This window comes from Phoxinus phoxinus, assembly GCF_949152265.1.
Source record: "Phoxinus phoxinus genome assembly, chromosome: 9".
Lineage (NCBI taxonomy): Eukaryota > Metazoa > Chordata > Actinopteri > Cypriniformes > Leuciscidae > Phoxinus > Phoxinus phoxinus.
This window is the reverse complement of record NC_136884.1, coordinates 28086639-28108803: the sequence shown is the minus strand read 5'-3', so window position 1 is coordinate 28108803 and position 22165 is coordinate 28086639. Positions and strand designations below refer to the sequence as shown.

The 22165-nt window shown below is 44.3% G+C and overlaps 1 protein-coding gene across 1 annotated transcript; it reads left to right on the top strand.

Moving 5' to 3' along the window:
- Positions 1 to 17843: 17843 nt before the first annotated feature.
- Positions 17844 to 18902, top strand: LOC307004523 (uncharacterized protein; the record flags this gene model as incomplete). The annotated part of the gene is made up of 4 exons (XM_079623842.1): positions 17844 to 18159; positions 18463 to 18516; positions 18603 to 18788; positions 18883 to 18902. Exons 1-4 carry the CDS (start codon positions 17964 to 17966, stop codon positions 18900 to 18902), a joined length of 456 nt encoding a protein of 151 aa, XP_079479968.1. The 5' UTR covers positions 17844 to 17963.
- Between the last annotated feature and the right edge of the window lie 3263 nt (positions 18903 to 22165).

Below are 22165 nucleotides of genomic sequence, written 5' to 3'. Positions count from 1 at the left end.
AGGTCTTCAGGGAGCAAGATCTCTTCAGAAAAAGGGCCCATGTGAAGAAGCTAGGGTTGTGCTCCAAGTGTTTGCGGCCCCACCCCAAGGATGGGAAGGGATGCACACCCAGATACCTCTGCCCAAAAGTAGACTGTCGGAAAGGAGGTGTGTCGGACCACAATTACCTTCTGTGTCCTAAGCCACTGACTCCAAAAAGGGACAGCGGCAGTGAGGAGCAGAGTACCATAAAATTTGGTGGAAAGAAACTTGGTCTAACCAACAAACAAGAGGAGTTTCTGGCAGAGCTTACTCCAGAACAAAGAGAGAAATATAAGAATGCGTTCTCTAATAAGATATCATCAACTGTATGCACCAAGGCTGGAGATAGACTGCAAGAACATCCAGTGGTGATGATGCTGATGGAAGTGACGACAAACTCGGGTTGCCTTGTTGGCTCCCTAATCGACCTCGCATCTGACACCAATTATATCACCAATGAAACAGCTGATCGCCTTGGACTGTGCGGTGAGAACATCAGGCTTATAGTCCATGGAATCGGGGGGATGAAGAAGACTGTTCTGACTAAAAGATATTCCCTGCGACTGAAGGTGAAGACATCCAAGGGAAAAGTGGCAGAGCATAGAATTCTCTGCTATGGCCTGGAAAACATCGCGGAGGTGACTCAATCAGTCACTCCCGTGCAACTACGGAAGTTCTTCCCCAATGTACCCAGAGACGAACTGGTTCGTCCCACAAAGATTGACCTTCTTATCAGTCACCGGGAAGGTCGTCTTGTTCCCCAGCCAATCAGGATTGTGGGAGACCTCGTCCTCTGGGACGGTCCGCTGGGAAAGACTGTTGGGGGAACCCATCCCGATCTCATTGAGACAGTCGACCTGGCTGTGTACCACTCTGAAACTCACCTGGCAAGGACCATGAGATCAGCCTCGATGGCGTATAAAGAGACCCTCATACCTCAAGAAGAGGAAGGTAATGCGCTTGTCCGGAGCACCACAACCGCCAACAAAGAGGTCTTCGAGTGGTTCAGGTGGGACAGCATCGGAGCTGCGTGCAGTCCTCAATGTGGCGGCTGCAAGTGTGGTAGGTGCCCCCCTGGAGGAAAAGAAATGACCCTCAAGGAAGAGCGGGACCTGGAAAAGATAAAAGAATGCCTAACATACGTGCTGGCGGACAAACACAGCAACTCTCCCCACTGGGACACAGCTTATCCCTGGAAGATAGACCTCACAACGCTGCCAGACAATCGGCAGGCAGTGGAGGCAACCTTCAGAAACACTGAGAAACGTTTGGAGAAGGAACCTGTGTGGAAGGCTGCATACAAAGAACAAATACATGAAATGGTTTCAAGAGGGGCTGCTGCAAAACTCACAAGGGAGGAAATTAACAACTGGAGAGGACCTAAATGGTACATCAGCCATCTGGTTGCACCGAACCCTCACTCTTCCTCAACCCCTGTGAGAATTGTGTGGAATAGTAGCCAAGAGTTCCGAGGCATAAGTCTGAATGATCTCCTTCATAAGGGTCCCGATGTACTCAATCCCATCAGAGGTGTCCTTCTGAGGTTCAGGAGTGGACTCCATGCTGCACTGGGTGACGTAAAAAAGATGTACAATTCGGTGTGGCTGAAAGATAATGAAGTTCACCTCCACCGGTTTCTCTGGAGAGACAACCCTGAGGACGACATTGAGGTGTTTGTAGTTGTCAGAGTCAATATCGGTGATAAACCTGCAGGATGTATTGCCCAAGTTGCAATGAAGGAGACAGCCAACCTTCCTCAGTTTGCTGATATGATTGAAGAACGGCGAGCTCTGACTGAGGACAGCTATGTGGATGACATCCTGACCTCACACAATGACCTCAAGACACTAGAAAGGATCACCGAAGGGGTGGAGGAGATTCTGAAAGCAGGAGGCTTCTTCCTCAAACCGTGGGTTCTGTCACGCCAAAGTGGGAGGAGGGGAGCCCCTGCCGAAGTAACTGTACCCAGGACTTTGGTACTGCCCAACCAAATGCATGATGGGGAGAACAAAGCACTTGGGGTCGGCTACGAACCTGAGACTGACAAGCTTCGGTTGCTGACTTCTATCAACTTCTCTAAGAAAAGAGGGAAAATGAGGACAGGATTTAATCTGAGCATGGAGGATGTCAGGGAAGGAACACCAAATCCCCTTACCCGACGCATACTTCTTAGCCAGATTGCCGCATTGTACGACCCAGTAGGTCTTGCCTCACCAGCCAAACAGAAGGGAGTTATGTTGGTACGAGAATCATTCCAGGAAGCTGGCAAGGACAGCCCATCGAAAGACACATGGGATGCCCCTCTCTCACTAAAACTTCGAGAAGCCGCAATAACGCTCTTTGAAGAATTCGTGAGACTTGGCCAGGTAAGGTTTGAGAGAAGCCTCACGCCGCCTGGAGCCATAGGCCCACCAACAGGGATCACGTTCTCAGATGGAAGCGAATCCTCCTATGGAGCCGTACTCTACCTACGGTGGGAAACCCGAGACAAAGTTGTAATAAAGTTGGTGGAATCCAAGGCTAAACTCACCCCTCTCGACCAAAAGGGAGATGTGATCAAGGCAGAACTCTGTGGTGCTGTCTTCGCTACCCGCCTTAAAAGGTATTTTGAGAAACACTGCCACATTAAAGTAAAGCAATGGATTCACTTTGTGGACAGCCAAACAATCCTGGCAGCCATCCAGAAGGACAGCTACGGCTTCCAGACCTTTTTCGCAAATCGAATCGGTGAGATCCAGAAAGCCGGACATGGGGAAGATTGGAGGTGGATTGAAGGCAGACGAAACATTGCTGACATACTTACCAGAGGTGCAACTCCTGAGGAGCTTAATGAAGGGTCAGAATGGCAGCAAGGCCCTGAATTCCTGAAATTGCCCAAGACCGACTGGCCTATGAAGATGGCTAGTGAGATTACACCCTCTGCTGCTGAAGAGGTGGGAAAACTTCAGCGGAAAGCCTTCTCAGCTGTGGTCACCAGGGCCCAGTCAAAAGAAAGAACTGGCCTTAACGGGCTAGACGTCAAGGCGGACCTCAGGCATGAAGGAGTCAAGGGTAGACCGACATCACCAGTTGTCCCGGGTGCAACACCAGCGGAAGTTAGACAGAGAAGGCCTTGGGCAAATGGACTAGTGCGCCTTGTGGAACCTCAACGCTTCAGTTCTCTGACCAAACTGTGTGGTTCCATAGCCTGGACTCGACGGGCTGCAGAAACCTGGCTGAGAAAACGGCAGGCACCAGACTCCTCAAAGTGGGAGGCAAACCGCTCTATCCTGTCTACTGAGGAAAGAGCGCAAGCCTTCAGAGACCTGGTCCTCGCAGCCCAAGACGGCAGTCAGTTCCTGGACTCAACACTGAACCGCTTGGTGGTCCACAAGGACGAGAGCACAGGAATTCTTCTCTGTGGAGGACGAATCCAGTCCTGGAAAGAAGATGGAACAGCTGTTCCTTTAATTCCATTTCGTTCATGGCTCGCAACGCTACTGTCGAGAGAAGCTCATGACGAGAACCATGAAGGTGTTGCTGCCACGCTTCTGCGCACCAGGAGAAAAGGATGGATTGTGCAAGGAAGGAGAATAGTAAAGAAAGTTGCGAACGACTGTATTACATGTCGCAAACTGAAAGGGAAGATGTGCCAGCAGATGATGAGTGATCTGCCGCCAGAACGCTCACAGCGTGCTAACCCATTTGAGTATACCACACTTGACCTCTTTGGCCCCTTTGAAATCAAGGATGCTGTCAAGAAAAGAACAGGAAAAAAAGTCTGGGGCATAGTATTCTGTTGCATGGCATCAAGGGCAGTTCATGTGGACCTTGTTGACGACCAATCATCTGAAAGCTTTCTCCAAACTTACTCTCGCTTTATAGCATTGAGAGGTCATCCCAGAAAATTGTGGTCCGATAGGGGAACCAATTTCATTGGAGCTAAACCTGCCCTACAAGACCTGCATAGGTACTTGGCTACCTTACGGGAAGCATCCATAGAGGACAAAGCCGCCAAGAATGGGACAGTGTGGGCATGGAACTTTCATCCGGCTGATGCACCTCATCGCAACGGGGCTGCGGAAGCTGCAGTTAAGCTCATAAAAAGGGCACTCACTAGCCTCGGAGGGACAACAAGCTCACTCACCTGGGGTGAACTCCAAACCCTCTTCTACCAGGCAGCTAACCTCACCAATGAAAGGCCGATTGACGCCAGGGCACAAGAACAAGAGGACTCTATAGAGTATTTGACTCCCAATACTCTGCTTCTCGGGAGGACCAGACAAGGAGGAGATACAGGAGAAATTGACTTGTGCACCCATCCCTGGCGCCGTCTCAGATCCATCCAGATTGGTGTGGATATGTTCTGGAAGAAGTGGAGTGAACTTGCCGGACCTAACCTATTTGTTCGACCAAAGTGGCACCGGACCCATAGAAATGTAGCAATCGGTGACATTGTTTGGATTGCTGATCAAAACGCACTGCGAGGACAATTCCGGCTCGGACGGATCCAGGCCGTGTACCCTGACAAGAAAGGACTTGTGAGAGACGCAGACATTAAGACGTGTGCAGGCCCCCCTTCCTCCCTAATAGTTGGGCAACTTAAGAGGAACTCTCAGCAGCTGACGTCAGTCATCCTACGGAGAGACGTGAGGAGACTGATAGTCCTTATTCCTGTGGAAGACCAGTGACCCCTAGACCTCGTCTCTTCGGCCACTGATTCTGAAGGCATTACCTCAGGATACCTCTCCTTTTCTTTCTCTCTCTCTCCCTGTCTTCCTCGCTGGTTGGTACGTATCTATGCTGCCTTCGGCCCCACTTGCACCACTATTCACGAAGAATGAAGAGTACATACCCCATATGACCAAACCTGACAGAATAACACACATCTGTCAGGGAAGGTACTCGAACAGTGACAATGGTGTCTTATTCTTCTTAAAAAAAAATAAAAAAAAATGTATACATAATGTGGTGTAATGTAATGTTCTGTCTGTGACCGCCTTGAATCACATGATCAGTCGGTCAAGTGGGAGGTGTTGCGTTCACTACGTCACAGGTGTTCAGCATAAACTTAACGCGGATAATAGGTGGGAGGTTCACTTACCTGATTGAAGCCCCAACAGGTGTATTAAATCTAGTAATGAATAAGCACGGGCTATAAGCGGAAGCGAGTACTAGGCTTGGCATGTTGTCTCGTCAGGAGAGATGCGCCACCGGTAAGCTTGCTGTTACTATCCATTGAGCTTCGGTTTAATTTGTTTGTCTGTTTGCACTGCCGCTGTGTATGTGTGCGGTTTGTATGCATGCTTAATAACCGTTACTCTGGTCACGCTGATAAAACCTTGTTTACGGTCTGTTGCGATGTAATGTTTAATGTTGTCAGCGATAGTGTCCGTGGCTATATTCCAGCAAGTGTTTGAAATTCGAGCGTTTCACTTTCACACGAGTTACTTCCTGTTTGCGGTGCTGGATGGGTAATGTAGTTAATCGATTTACATTGGCAACAGATTACTATGCTCAGCGTGGCTATTTAAACTACACTCACTGGTTTTCACTTTGGGCCAATGCACTGAGAACGCTTTGTGTGGTTTTGGGCTATTGGTTTAATGTGTAACATTGACATTTATGTACATTTGAGGTGTGTGAGATTGTTGCATTTCTGTGTTTAGATGCATGTAATTTTAGTCATTTAGTTTAAACACTAAGTGTATTATAATATTTATTATATGAAATATGAAACTATTGGTATTTATAATATATTTGTATTTATATTTTTATATTTTTCAGAATATTTGGTATATATTTATCATATGTGACTATCTATTTCTATTTCTACAGGTTTATAACCTGCTATTTGTGGACAAAACAACTGTCTGTGGAAAATTAAACAGTTCGAATAAAAAACTACAACGAGTTAAAACAACGTGTCCTCTCCTGACGCCCCGTTCGGTGGGGAGATTCTTAAAGAACCGAACAGAGACCATGGCGGTCAATTCCCCCGAGCCCACTTCCATCAGGCACGGACACTCATTTGAGGGAACCCGCCTGGCCAAGTTCTCTGGGACCCGTGGAGGCCGCAGGGGAGGTGGTACTAGAGGCGACTTCCAGCACCACTCCACGCCTCAGTCTCTCCTCCATTCCGGACCAGTGATGCTCGACCCAGAGCTCCCTTCACCGTTTTTCCTGTCCCGCCCGGAGCCGCCTACTCGCCATCAGAAAAGGAGGAGGAGGAGGACCTCCAGCCTCCCCAAAGACCCAGAGGCTGTGCCCGAGCAGGTCGCTGTCTATCCCGGAGGCCGTGCCCGTGCAGCCTGCTGTTGTTCCGGAGACCGTTCCCGAGCAGGCCGCTGTGTACCTGCGAGCCGTGCCCGTACAGCCCGCTGTCGTCCCAGAGGCCGTGCCCGTACAGTCCGCTGTCGTCCCAGAGGCCGTGCCCGTGCAGCCCGCTGTCGTCCAGGAGGCCGTGCACGTGCAGGCCGCTGTCGTCCCGGAGGTCGTTCCCGTGCAGCCCGCTGTCGTCTCGGAACTGCCCACCATCAGTCCGGCCACAGCCAAGAGGGCGGTGTTCCTCTTTTATGCAGTAGCGGTTCTGCATGCATGGAGGAGGCACACGTCTGCCGAGCCTGAGCTTCACGTCACGCCCGCCGAGCCTGAGCTTCACGTCACGCCCGCCGAGCCTGAGCTTCACGTCACGCCTGCCGAGCCTGTTCCTGAGCCGGTGCCCGTGTCTGTTCCTGAGCCGGTGCCCGTGTCTGTTCCTGAGCCGGTGCCCGTGTCTGTTCCTGAGCCGGTGCCCGTGTCTGTTCCTGAGCCGGTGCCCGTGTCTGTTCCTATTCCTGAGCCGGTGGTGTCTGTACCAGTTCCTGAGCCGGTGGTGTCTGTTGCAGTTCCTGAGCCAGTGGTGTCTGTTGCAGTTGCAGTTCCTGAGCCGGTGGTGTCTGTTGCTGTTGCAGTTCCTGAGCCGGTGGTGTCTGTTGCAGTTCCTGAGCCGGTGGTGTCTGTTCCAGTTCCTGAGCCGGTGGTGTCTGTTCCAGTTCCTGAGCCGATGGTGTCTGTGACTGTTCCTGAGCCAGGGTCTGTTCCTGTTCCGCCTTGGTCTTCACCGCCATGGCTGCCCAAATGGTCGTCTTCACCCTGCTCGTCTCCGCCATGGCCGCCCGAGTGGTCGTCTTCACCCTGGTCTTCACCGCCGTGGCCGCTCGAGGGGTCTTCACCACCGTGGCCGCCCGAGGGGTCTTCACCGCCGTGGCTGCCCGAGGAGTCTTCACCGCCGTGGCCGCCCGAGGGGTCTTCACCACCGTGGCCGCCCGAGGGGTCTTCACCGCCGTGGCCGCCCGAGGGGTCTTCACCACCGTGGCCGCCCGAGGGGTCTTCACCACCGTGGCCGCCCGAGGGGTCTTCACCGCCGTGGCCGCCCGAGGGGTCGTCTTCGTCCGGGTCGTCGCCCGAGGGGTCTTCACCGCCGTGGCCGCCCGAGGGGTCTTCACCGCCGTGGCCGCCCGAGGGGTCTTCACCGCCGTGGCCGCCCAAAGGGTCTTCACCGCCGTGGCCGCCCGAGGGGTCTTCACCACCCTGGCCACCCGATGAACTGTCTGCTTCGCCCTGGCCGCCCGATGGACTGTCTGTTTCGCCCTGGCTGCCGCTTAAGCCGTTCCCCCTTGTTCCTGTTCCCCTCCATGGACCTGGCCCCCCATCCCACCCCCTGATCCTCCACCTTTCCACCTCCCGCCTGGACTCTTGTTTTGTTTGTTTCTTGTGGTCTTGGAGCGTCTGGTAGGCGCTCCGTAGAGGGGAGGTTATGTCACAGTGTCTGGTGGTTCCCTGGGTTTAACACTAAAGGTCTCAGTTTTCACGGTGTCTAGGCATTTTCACTACATTTTCCATAATCCTGTCTGTCACTGATTGTTAATTTCCTTCAGCTGTTTCTCGTCACCTTGTTTGCACTTGTGTATATATACCCTGTCAGTTTCAGTGTTTGTCACAGAGTCCTTGTTTAATGTCACTCACACTTCTGAGTTTGTCAGCCTGTTTCATGTGTCTGTTGGATTGCTTTACTGGATTTTGACCCTTGCCTGGACTGTGTTGTGAGTACGGATTACCCCTAATAAACTACTGCAATTGGATCTACCTTTTCCTGTGTGGGTTCGTGACACTTATATCAGAAAATTTAAGTTTGTGTTTTTTGAATAACCACGCATAAATAATATTCTCTCAAAAATGCAAACATGTACATACATGTTGCTCACATATTATGATAGCCATGTTCGTGCTAAATAGAGTGTAATTACACCTTTGCCATTAATATGTTTATAAGCAACTGAAAAAAATACAAATATCAGGTCATGTCATCTGGGCGGGTTGGTTGGGTTTTTTGGATACCTTTGATGATCATTGATGTCTGAGAATTTGCTATATTTGTGGAAGGTGAACCAAAAAGGAGTTCGTGGAAGAATTGGATTCCGCTTAGATAACCCTTGATGGAGCAGGCTTTGAGGTTCTTGGTGCTGTTGAGATAGGATATGAATGAAGTGATGGTGAGCAGAGAAAAATTGGGAAAAGGCAGGATGTATGTGAAGTGAAAAGACTTAACCCTCAGGGGTCTGAGGTGTTTTCTGGGTCCTGGAGGTGTTCTGACATGCTCTAACATTTGTGCTTATTTCTGTTACTTGTGACATTTTCATGGCTAAGGTCTTATTACACTGCATTCAGCACAAACTCTGCTACAATAATATGTCAGCAGCATGTATGTAAACGTTTGTAGTTTTGAGATAATAACATTTATGCGTGGTTTGTGAAAATGACCCAAAAAAAAGTCACTGAAATAATGTTATGAAACACAAACTAATTATTTATTCGCAAGGCTTTTGAAAATTGTATCACGTAGCCTAGAATATTTGCTCCAAAACTATGTGAAAATCATCCTGAATACTCATTCAGATAAGACAATATATTGATTTAAAATTTGTATGACATGTTTTGTGTAAGAAAGCTTTATGCGAGGAGGCGTTAACCACCGTGAATATTGAGTGTTTCACACCTGAGAAAAGACAAAGAGCCTCCCATAATGGCCCTATTAGGAGCTCTCAGGTCCTATCATTACATTACCTTGCACAAAGAATGAGGAGATTTAAAAAAGAACGGCTTTTTGATTGTTTGAATTTATTTACAACACAACATAATCCAAAGATACACAACAAATGGCAAAAAGCACATTATTTAACACACTGAACTAAAGACAGAGACTTAACCAGTCACACACCTTTCCTTTCCTGAAACATAGTGCATAGCCTACCTGTCATTTCCAAGGTGTTTGCTTTTTCACTTTACCTCCTCATGCTCATGTTGAAGTCAGCAGGACGGGTAGCTACCTAAAATATATATATATAAAAAAAAGCTGTGAACATGCTGATATCAAGAAGAAACCAGGGCTGCATGATTGTGGGAATACATTTTAGATTTTTTCTGGTTAAAATTCCTTTTTAAAATTTACAAAATACACACACACTAGGGCTGAACGATATTCGATTTTAACATCGACATCGCGATGTGCGAGTGAGCGATAGTCACATCGTCGGAACATGCGATGTGAAGGGTAGTAGCACAGTAGCACCAGCGGGAGATATTACGCGCTTCATGAGGCACGCGCACGGTCTCTTGCTCTCTCTCCCTCTCTGCCTCTCTGCCGTGCACGCGCTGCGCGGTTTGGAGCACACATGTCTCTGTCTCGCGGGCGCGCTCGCTCTAGATTCCGGAGATTTTAACTAATTTGCGGGCCATCAGTGAGCCGCTATCAATATGCGGGAGACTCCCGGAACTTCCGGTAGACTTGGGAGGTCTGTATCTATAATAATATCGGCATTAGAATTATTGATTTTTCATTAGGCTATTTTTTTGGTGCTCCCTCAGCTCTTGATGCGCGTGGTGGGAGTGGTGACGCTGACAGAGGCGGTAAAGCCGCTGTTTAAATGTGTTCGGCTTTTCTGTTTACAGAAACATGTTCTCTAATCTGTTTAGAAGATTTAATACAAAATATATTAAAGTTTTATATCATTTTGTTTATTTCATATGATTATGATGACCAACACCAACACAGTTTTACTTTGGCTAAGAAAAGTTGACTTAAAAGATTGTGAACCAAAATGCTTAAGTTGTTTTATAAAAAATATATTTATTTTAAGTTATATTGTTGTAAACCAATCAGGGGGTTGGTGTAAATCTGCTGTTAAAAATGTGTTCTGCTTTGTGTTTACAGAAATGTTCTAATTTTGGAATAAAATATTAAGTGACCTTTATGTCACTTGTAATGAAGCTTGCTTATTAGTGAAATTATTAATATCATGGAATGGTAATTATTGTCTTTAGACTGGAGTTATGGCTCTCAATATCGCAATATATATCGTTGGGGGAAAAAATATCGCAATGTAATTTTTTTCCAATATCGTGCAGCCCTAACACACACACACACACATATATATATATATATATATATATATATACATATATATATATATATATATATATACATATATATACATTTGTTGTGCCTTGTAGGCATATACCTGCAGGGCTGAATCAAATAATAAGAACAATAGTATAGCAGGCATCGTTAAAAAGGAACACTTCAGTAACACTACACTAGAGAAAAACATATTGATTATCATATGTTACTTCAAATGTTTACAATCGATATGACGTTATGAAATGAGATTGGAGTAAAATCATGGTGCGTTTTGCTTTTCAAACGCACGTCGCGTGACTGACTCAAACACACAGCGCGTGCAGGGAACATTCACTGAAGCATCGTGCAACAGTTCAATGGCAATATGAAGTTTATGCAACAATAACAATAACTAATATAATTCAGAATTATTTATTACCTTAAAATCGTTCTTGTCTTCAAATCGCGATCTTCTTCTTCAGGTGTAAACCCAATAATCTCACAGCATGTCTTCCAAACTCGACGACTGCAGGACTGATAAAGTTTGCCGCTTTGTTGTTGAGGTAATGGGGGCGTTCGCGCGACACATGGACGATTTGCATCTCTATATGTTTTGCGCGTGTGGGTGTGGTCACATTAAAACTAATGAGGAAGGGTTAGAGAAACTGAATATCTTGTTGGTTTTATACAAATTACTTAAACAGAGAATATTTGTTTTCGTTTTGAATCAGATAATTTAAAACTACACACTTAAATGATTATAAATATATAGAGCTCACAAATGTGTGACAAATATTCGCTGAGTTTTTTAAATGTTTAGAGAGGTGCTCAAGAAAAAAAAGTTCACGAGACGGAGAGGCAGAATGCACACCCTGTTTAATTTCTTTATTTTACAAAAGCACAACGTTTTGTTTTGATTGTAAGTGGACACATACAAAAGTAGACATCTCACAGATTCTTTTTTCATTTTTATTAAGTCTGTATGACCATATATGACGGAGTATTTTAAGTTTATTCAGCTGCTATGTGAAAAAAAACGCGCAAATCACGCCGGCGTGATTGCCGACCCCAGGGGGTTAAACACTTCCATGCAGTTAGGTAGGATTGGAGGGTGCTGGGTGAAACGGCTTGAAGAATGGAATTAAGGAAGGCGTCGAGAAGTGGTTTCAATGGGTGGTTTATGGGAATATCAGCTCTGAATAGTGAGGTACTGGAGTTGGGAATGGGTCCGCATCTGGTGCCAGCAGCCTGAATTTCTCGAAAGCAAAACGGGAGAGTCAGCTATTTGATTTCTGGAACCGGGAACATGTTTTGCAGTTAAAATGAACTGATCGCAAGCTGCGATCCAGATGAGGCGTCTTAGGAGAGGCATTAGTGCGGGGGAATTTGAGCGGCCTTTATTGATGCAATGCACAGTTGCTTCGTTGTCGCAATGTACCATAATGCTGTTAGTTGACCATTCTTTACCCCACAGGAAAGCTGCTACCACTAAAGGATACAACTCGAACAGCGCTGAGGATGTTAGTGACTGCGGTGAGTCTAACAGCTGGGCGGGCCATGTAGACGCGAACCAACGGCCTTGGTAATACCCCCCGAAACCGATGGAGGGAGCTGCGTCGGTAAACAGTTGGATATCCTCAGGGAGAGAAATCAGGTCATTATAGAAAAATGACAGGCCGTTCCATTGTTTAAGGAAAGTTATCCATAAACTGAGCTCGTTGCGACATGAAGTAGTCAGGGAGATTTGGTCCTCCAGCGCGTGAACTGATGATGCGAGGAAGAGGAGATGTGAGATGAAAGGGCGGCCTTGCGGGATGATGCGCATCGCAAAGTTTAAGTGGCCGAGCAGAGATAGTAGCTCTCGTTTAGAACAATTTGGATTTTCTAGGAGGTTGGAAGCTACCACAATGATCCTGTCGATTTTTTCCTTGGGTAGAGATGCTTGGAAGTTAACGGAGTCCAAGTTGATCCCTAGAAATTCGATGGATGTGGCTGGGCCCAGGGTTTTGTCTTGGGCGATTGGAATCCCGAGCTCAGCGAAGGCTTTTTGGACTGTGAGGAGATGCGCGGCTGGGATGGCGTCGGGCGGTGAGATGATTAAAAAATAATCTAGCAGGTGGATTAAGTATGGTATTGAGTAGTTATTGGAAAGGATCCAACAAATGGCTTCTGATAGCATGTCAAAAATCTTGGGGCTGCTTTTGCAAGCAAAAGTTAAACGGACGGCAAAAGAAAATTATCCTTGCCAGCGTACGCCGAACAAATGCCATGAGTCTGGGTGAATGGGCATCACTTTAAAAGCAGAGGTGATGTCAACTTCAGCGAGCCAAGCGCCATAACCTGCGTCTTTAATCAAGGTTAAAGCTTGGTCAATGGTGTGGTAATTCAGAGAAAATTGTTCGAGCGAAATAAGGCTGTTTATGCTTGGAAACGGGGAATTGTGTGGGGCTGAGAGATCGATTATCAAGCGTTTTTTGCCAGAAAATTTTCTGGTAGCCACTCCGATGGGACTGATGCGGAAACACTCGAAAGGAGGATTGTTGAAAGGACCAATCATAAAGCCTGAATCGATTTCTTTTTTAATCAGGATGTCGACTGTGTCGGGTTCAGCGAGCGCGGACTGGAGATTATCGCATATGATAATTTGGGTGGGGAGGCTTTCAACGCCGGGTTTGAAGCTGCGCTCGAGACCAGACAGTAAATAGTCGGTAAAGTCGGTGTTAGGGTGGTGGGACAATTCAGTAGACAGATGAGAAATATTCACAGGAGTCGACAAGTAATTTTTTGAATCTTTATTTACGGACCTTTTGACAGGGCATATGGTGCGGGCGTGAGCGCCGCCACAATAGCTGCAAATATGTAAATAACGGCAGCGTTGCCGTGAGCAATGACCTGAGTTGAAGTTGTTGCAAACTTGGCTGTTGGATGGGAAATTTCTCCTTTTGGAATCCGAGTCGTTGAAATTTGTGTTTGCTGGCCGTGGTACGTAACTAGTTGATTTCCCAGCTGGTGATGAATCTGGGCGGGGAGGATTTGGAGGGTTAATCAAGGGACAGGCTGTGGTGGAGTGGGAAACGGATCTGCAAACGGCGCAGGATATGTTACGGCAGCCTAGGAACACTCTATTGTGTAATTCTGTGTCCAGGACACCCCAGTATGGGCACTGGTTCCACTGGGCTATACGGACGGCGCTTTTTGCTGAGAACAATTTATGGTAAGTAAAGAAATGGGTTCCTCCGTATGATAGCGCGAGTTCTGCGATTATCGCGAGATAATCGTTAAGCTCTCTTCTCCTGTGGGGTAGTGCGGCGCAAATAATTTCGCTATACCGGCTGAAAGCAATAGCAAATTCAGAGAATGAAAGAATGCGAGATGAATTATGAACTGGGTTTTTGAGGGTGACTTCAAAATCGCCACAGTCGATTTGACGGTTTGAGACGGAGGGAGGGAGGGAGTAAAGAGAGAAGGGAAGATAAATCGATGTCTGCACCTGTGAGGATCTGGGCTCTGATGTTACTGGCCACGGGGGGCGGTTCCATAGCTGTAGCGTTTGGCGGGATGGGCATCGGCGTTGCGGAAAACAGTGTGAAAGGAGGACGATTTTGGGAAAAAATAGGAGGAAAAAATCCCGGGGCCGAGGCCGTTTGTGGAGGCAACCTCACACTTAGGTCGGCGCTTGTGGAGCTTGTGGAGGAACAGAAAAAGTGGGAAAGGAAAGGAGCTGGGTAGGCAGAAAGGGAGTCTGGGCCTGCTCCTCTAGCTGAGGCAGCCTCGCGCTAGAGTCTGGAGGTGGAGCTGGCCACGGACAGGGGAACGGGTTGGAAAAAGTGACAGGAAAATGATATGGTAGCTGAGCCTGCGCCATTGGTGGGGGCATACTCACGCTAAAAGGGGGGCCTGTTTCGTTTAGAAATGGCATTGGGACGTGAGGCGTGGTGCTGGCGAAAGCTGCGGTCTGTAGCTCAGCGGAGCGGAGAGGAGGCTGGGGCGCGGCCTGGGCTAGCTGATTAGGGTAGACGCAATTGTTTGATGACAAGTAATTTGGATTGGTTATCTGATCGTGTTCCGCCCGAACATTGTTTATAAAATATAATTTAAAACTTTGCAATTTCAGGCACTCAAAACGCTGTTCTCGTGTAAACGAAAGGCCAAAACGCATAAATCGTTTTACGATTTTAGTTAAAAAACAGCCCCTTAAACAGTAAGGCAAACGAAAGGCCGAAATGCATAAAAAGTTTTACGTTTTTAGTAGGGATGCACGATAATGGATTTTGTCCGATATTCGATATGCCGATATTTTCAAACTAATTTTGTCCGATGCCGATACCGATGTATACCATAAAACTTAAAATAATAGCCGAGTCCCAAATAGACGCCTGTCTCTTTTACACGTCTGGTGTGGCTACAGGTTTGGATAAATAAGAGCCGGTTTCAAATAGAGGCCGGGTCTGTTTTTTAGTTTCGGGTTGTATTTAATCTTCTAAAACCCATCAGATCGTCTGTTTAAGCCAGTTCTGTGGTGCAGCTTGCGCACGCAAGAGAGCCCTGCGCAGCTGTTACCACAAGCAAGGCAGGCAGAGAGAGTTAGGCGTCGTGTCTATGACAACTCGAGGTATCGCACACCGAGAAGCGCAGCGCACCTAAAAGCTGTCACAAAAAAACGGCAAAAATAATGATTATGAATATGTCAAGTATAGCAAGGAGACATTTTTTCTGTGTCGGCTGCAGAGATGAAGTTGACGATGCTGACTCGTGATCTTCGCATTAGTGAACGCGCCAGAGAGAAATGCACATTTCATGCGGATTAGCCTACATAGTTTTCTTTCGTTTAGAATTGTTCTGTTTTTAAAGTATGATTTAAAGCGTTCTGTAGATAATATAGATATATTTCTTAGGTCTGTGAGGCAAGTAGGCTATGCTGAGTTTCGGTTCATTTATGAGACGAGCTCCAGTTCATGCGCCTCCGTGTCGTGATATATTATCTGCTTTACTTATTTATTCAATTCAGGCAATTGGTTGATGAAACATTGATTAAAATTAAGATGCATATAATACAAAACGAAATTCACTTTAAAGAGACGCTTTGTGCTTTCTGATTGAGGTCTCTGGGGACGTTTTTGCAGTCTTTTAGAGACGATTTCCGAGTGGAAACATCCAAGAGATTTCTATATACATCTCAAGGTATGTAAATGATAAATAAAAGATTTTGCACAATATAAAGTATTATTATAACCTAAATGTTCCTCTAGAAGTTTGTGTTTGGATGGGCCTCTCACAGCTCTGTGTCTTCAGACTGTATTAGTGGGCTGTTTATTCAATTATATTTTGATTTCATTACATTTGGGTTGGATCTAAATACTGCTGTTTTGTTTTGAAGATGTTGTTTATTTTTATTTTATTTTTTACAAATGAAGCTGCACTTACACTTTTGCTTCAGATTCATCTTCTAAATTCTACTGATGAGAAGAGCGAACTTGAAAGCAAAAAAGACAGTGAACAAGAGGAGAGACAGTCTGTCCTTTGCCACATACTAACTATCGGTGCCAACATTACAGAACGCCTCGTCACATTTCTTGATGCACTGAATGAAAGACTGAAGAGGAGAGGAGAGAGGGCTGTTGAGGCCTGGCATTACTTTGTATCATGTCATCATTTGGGAAAATGTTGCCTTCCACCACTCTCGCCTTGTGAACGAATGTTTTGCAGCACAGCCCCGTATACAATTCCTCTCTGCAAACTAGCCTTTTCTGAACTCAATTGAGGAGTTCTTCTCTGTTTGAAGATGGAGGGTGTTCGATCACTGACCATATGAGCATGTTTCACTCTGAATGCTTCTTCAGTCTTCATGTTTCACTCTGAATGCTTCTTCAGTCTTCATGTTTCACTCTGAATGCTTCTTCAATCTTCCTGTTTCACTCTGAATGCTTCTTCAGTCTTCCTGTTTCACTCTGAATGCTTCTTCAATCTTCATGTTTCACTCTGAATGCTTCTTCAATCTTCACATCTTCATTTTTCTTCATGTAAAGCATGCAAGCAGTTATAGTAACTTTTACTAGTTCTAATCTAGTCAGCTCAACTATAGCAGTGATTATCATAGACATCAGAAAGAGTCACACCTTCATCCATTCATTCACACTAAACTCAGCTATTGTTCAGCATCAACAACGACACCAATTAAAGTAATGAGACAGTAGCAAGAGCCATTAAAGACAAAAGCTGAAAAGCCTCATTTACCATGATTTTACATTTTTATTCCCACACAGCTATAGCAAGAGATTCATTTTAAACATTGACCCTTCTGCTGACCTTCTAAGGGTACAATTGAATTTTCACCAAAATAATGATCTTTTGCAGTACTTATGTTGGAAGGGAATTATTTTTGGAAGGAATCATCTTTTCATTTCATGTCCAATCATCAAGATTTGTACAATCACTAGGACAGATTTCTGAATACTTACGTCGCTTTTTCAAAACTCTTCACACAGTTCTCCAAACCAACTTTCAGCTTCACAGAAGTTAATTTTACATTCATAATGCACTAAAACTACCAAAACACTTTGTCTCAGATCAACTCACTCTCCCAGAACACTAGCAAAGGTTTTCTCCCATCAAACACACATTTTCAATCATAAAACACAGACCTAAAAACACTTATATCAGACAGTATTATACAATGTTTTGTGTGTAAAATTTCTTAACAAAACAAGATTGACACTCAGCTGCTTATAATTCACTGCAGTTATATGGTCCATGTTTACATTACAGAACACATTTCCTAAGTTTTCCCTTTTGAATGGATGGTAATGAATTGAAGGAAGAACACTTGTGACCTAAGTAATGAGAAATGTGTCCTAGCGATTGTAAAAACAAAACATACATTTCTAACAAAGGCACATAAATTATTGCCTGAACCTCTTACTGAAAGAAAGTACAACTTATCAGTATGTTTTGGTAAAGTTTCCCGATCGGAGCGAAAGCTCGACCAACTCCATCTTTGAAGAAGCTGTGTCTGTGTTTGCTACAGGAGTGTGAGGTGAGCAAGTGGCAGGGGAAATGAATATAATTTTACTAGACAATTATTTTGGTGAAATTATTTAGCCTTAGCAAGTCAGCAGAATGGTAAATGTTTAAAATTAATCTCTTTTGCTTTAGGTGTGTGGGAATACAAATGTAAATTGTGAGGCTTTTGTCTTCAATGGCTCTTGCTGCTTCTGTCTCATTACTTTAATTGGTGTTGTTGTTGATGCTGAACAATAGCTGAGTTTAGTGTGAATGAATGGATGAAGGTGTGACTCTTCCTGATGTCTATGATAATCACTGCTATAGTTGAGCTGATTGGATTAGAGCTTGTGAACGTTCCTGTAACTGCTTACATCCTTTACGTGCTTTGTTTGTTTAATCTTCACCTGTAAGGACGGCCTCCTGAAATCTGTATAAAACCAGAATGTTTCACTGCTTTAGTCACACTTGAAGCCTGCAGCACTACTGGTGAAGCGACTGAGATCCACGTGGCACTGTTATAAAGATGGAGTTTATTAAAGAGGAGAGTGAAAACATGAAGATTGAAGAAGCATTGAAACATGAAGACGTGAAGATTGAAGAAACATTCAGAGTGAAACATGAAGATGTGAAGATTGAAGAAACATACAGAGTGAAACATGAAGATGTGAAGATTGAAGAAACATTCAGAGTGAAACATGAAGATACTGGGGAACAAAAAGGTTGGTTTCATTCTCAAAGCTGAACTCAGTCATTTGATCCTTATTAAAATGTCCAGCTCTACAGAAATTTGTGATATTTTTGACGAATATCATACGAGTGTCCATTTAAGTAGTTTTATTTATTTCGGTCGCCTCATGCATCTAACAAAAACATTAATTTGGCATAAACCGTGAAATTTGAGTGCTCAATGTTAGAGTTGTTACAACTCTTCTGTACAAATCCTCTTAATTATATTTAAAAACCATATGGGAGATTACAATAACTTTGCAAAATCATTCATTACTACTTTTCTTTCTCTTTAGAAAAAGGCACAATAACAACTACAATCAACAGAAGAACATTCGTCATACCACAAGGTAACACATGCAATATTAATAAACAAAATATAATCATAATTCATATAGTGAACACAGTAAAAGCAAGTATGTCTTCTCTCTCACAGGTCTACAGGTCTGCTTCCTCACAGACTCAATGTGTCGGGATATTGAGGACTACTTTCCAAATGCTCAATGCTGGGTTCATCCAGACACAACGCTCCTGAGATCCGTTCAGCAACACATACAACACTTTGAGAAACTACACAACTACACAATAGTGGTTCTCCACATAGGAACAAACGACATCGCAAGTGGAGCGCCTGCATCGACTGTCGTCCAGCGAATGAAAAATCTCACAGCAAGAATCTCATTGGTCAATCCACACGTTCTGTATTTCGCAATCAGTGCTATTTTACCACGAGTGAATGACGACTCCACACTGAAAACTACAATCAAACAATGCAACAGCTTGATTCAACACTGGACTTCACAAACAAGAAATATTCTATATCTAAACACTTCAAAAGCATTTCTCAAAAATGGAAAAATAATCCAAAACCTGTACAAAGATGACGGAATTCACCTCAATCAAGAAGGAAAACACAAACTTTTTTCATACTTTCAGCGTTTCCTCTGGCACTTTTGCCAGTTTCCACCGCGTGCAAAACATAGTTAAAACATCTCATGAAAATCTTTCAACACAAACTTGACTTGTTCAATAGATTTGTGAAGCAATTACACAAAGTTCACTTAATAAAACCTCACATATCTTCCTGCACTTCATCTTTACCAACACAAAAACTGCAACAAAGTGACGAGTGCGTAGCAAACAGATTTGGCCTTTACCATTGTTTAAACTAGTTTATTTTGAAGTTTAATTTGGTTACTTTCAGCATTAATGTTATGAATATCAACTGTACACATGATATGCACATAATAAAATATACATTTTGATTCTAACTAGAGTTCTGGGTGTTTTAATTCTTTACATGAATCACATTATTCACAGATAGACATTAGATCTATATTATATATCTGTAAGGCAGTATATTGTGTTGTCCACAAGGTGTCACTATAACACTTGTATTAGGACAGATTAAAGTGCCTTTAGCGCGGTTTGAGCCTCTCGATGTACCGTAGTGTTGATACGCGAGTAGTGCGTGATCTTTTCTTCAGTTCATGTTATCAACACTATAGGTAAGCCACGTTATTGGTAATGGAAAAAGAAATGTAAAATATATTTGTTATTAATGCACTAAAGTTCAGTTTATTGATATATATTGTGTTTTAAACTGCTAAAGACCGAAATGCAGAGTAATGCAGAGAGTTAAAATGTTTTGTTTTTCCTTTAAAATGTGATTAATGCACGGTGGCTAATGCAAAGCTATTTATGGTAATATAAGCAGCACGAGCTTGCTGTTGAATTGCATGTTCATTGAAATGTACTTTGCTAGTTTAAAAGTTGAGTTCATGTTATCAACACTATAGATGCCGTGCTGTGGAATAAACGGTCAAGCCACGATCCCGAACCCCTCTGTGTCTGAGTCCCCGCTCTTTACCACCACCACCCACAAACATTCACAACACAACGCAGAGTAGCAGCCGGCGGTGCTAGAGACCAGCGCACGCGTGGACAGAGAGAAAGAGGGTTACATATCCATCTAATGCAAACTACACTGTGCATAACTTAAACGAGACAGGACAACTGAACACTGAAAACACAAGAACTTAGGGTACGTTTACACAACAACGATATGCTTAAAACGGAGACATTTTTCCTTTGAGTTTTTCACGTACAGGCGACACCATTGTCAAAACGATCCACTTTCAAACGGATCCACGAATAAACCCTGTATTCTGTGTCCAGGCCATTAGATTACATTGAAACACTATAAACTGAACTCGTAATACGGATGTGCATGGCGTCATCGTCTTCAGAGATTCACACGGAGATCGCATTCAAAAACTTGCACTTTGAAACCCGTTTTTAAAACTTTGCAATTTCAGGCACCCAAAACGCTGTTCTCGTGTAAACGAAAGGCCAAAACGCATAAATCGTTTTACGGTTTTAGTTAAAAAGCAGCCCCTTAAACAGTAAGGCAAACGAAAGGCCGATATGCATACAAAGTTTTACGTTTTTAGTTGAAAACGATGCTGTGTAAACAGCGCCTTAAATAGTAATGAAAATTAGGTAATTTATGACACACAGCTGAAGGAAAAACAAATCATATTTGTAACCAAGGAGACATGGGGAAATTAAACAAAGGAACACATGAGCTAATGAATACAAACTAAAAAGTCCCATAATAATGAAACCAACAGAACATTCATGAGACATTACACTCTACTCTGGACAGGTGCGACCTTGTGCCAGCGAAGGAGAGGGCTTAGGTGGAGGACAAGGGATGGTGATGGTGGAACGACGAGACCCCGGCTGAGTCGAGGGATGGAGGAGCCAAGGTGTAGATGTGGCTGATGACATCCGGGCGACGATCGACAGAGGCAAAGCTGATGGATCCAAGGGTGCAGACGGAAAGCCAAAACTGGCCCCCCAGCAATAATATCTGGCATTATTAATATATAACAGATTATTTTGATAGCTGAAATAGATCTGTCATGACAGCAACAGTTACTCACAATCACTTTGTCTTTAGTGATTTTGCCTTCAACATAAAAGTACGAGAACGTTTTTGCAGCAGTGTTTTATTTTGAGATTAATTGAGAGCTTTTAATTTGAAAAGTTCCGAAAGACATTCAAAAGAGTCTGTGGATCGCTAGACACACCTCTAAACTTATACTAGGTAGAATGAACGTATAGTTGTCTTTCCATTCTTATTTGTATGCCCTATTTTCGCTATCAACTTTCCTCTTTAGACTCTTTGATAGTACCATTTTCTCTCACCAGCTACCTTAAATGTTAACATTACTCTCCACAGGAGGTAATAGCATATCGCCAGCACGCAAACAATTAAAAATAATGCAGTTTTAGTACGTGAGGATGCCAAGGAATAATTCTGAGTGTCAAATAATTATTACAATAGGTTAGGCTCCATTGTGTAACAACAAGCTAATTAAAGTGATACACATTTATTATTCACAATATGGAAAGAGGAAATTAAACATAGTTGGTTAAGGGCAGGGCCGGATTAACCATTAGGGCAACTGGGCAATTGCCCAGGGTCCCATGACATCTGAGGGGCCCTGGGCACCGTCAAATATTATGTCAAATATTATGATTAAAATGTCTCCACGATCTGCTTTTCGTAGTCGAATATCGTAGGATCGTGCATTCTATCAGTTTGCCGTACTGGCGCCTCCGTCTCAACATACTGTACAGCGCGACGTATATTCACATGAAATGCAGAGGAACGGGCGGGACACTGTAGTTTATAAAAATTAATTATTTCCATGTGCTTTAAAGCCTTGCCGGTTAAACATGTCATTCGCTGCTGATGTGCTTTTCTAACGGGCGCTTTTCTGAGCGCAATAACGTTAACTTACACCCGCCGACGCGCAACATGCACTAAAAGCCTGTCTAACAGCTATCTTAGCTATCAGCTATCTAAGTTATCTTTCGAGTCTTATTGCTCTAATACTGTCAAATACACACAAGGTTTACATAAACAAAGTTGGTTATGTCTAAAGTGAAAGAACAGTAGAAAAAAATAAGAAAAAAATCGTCGCGGGC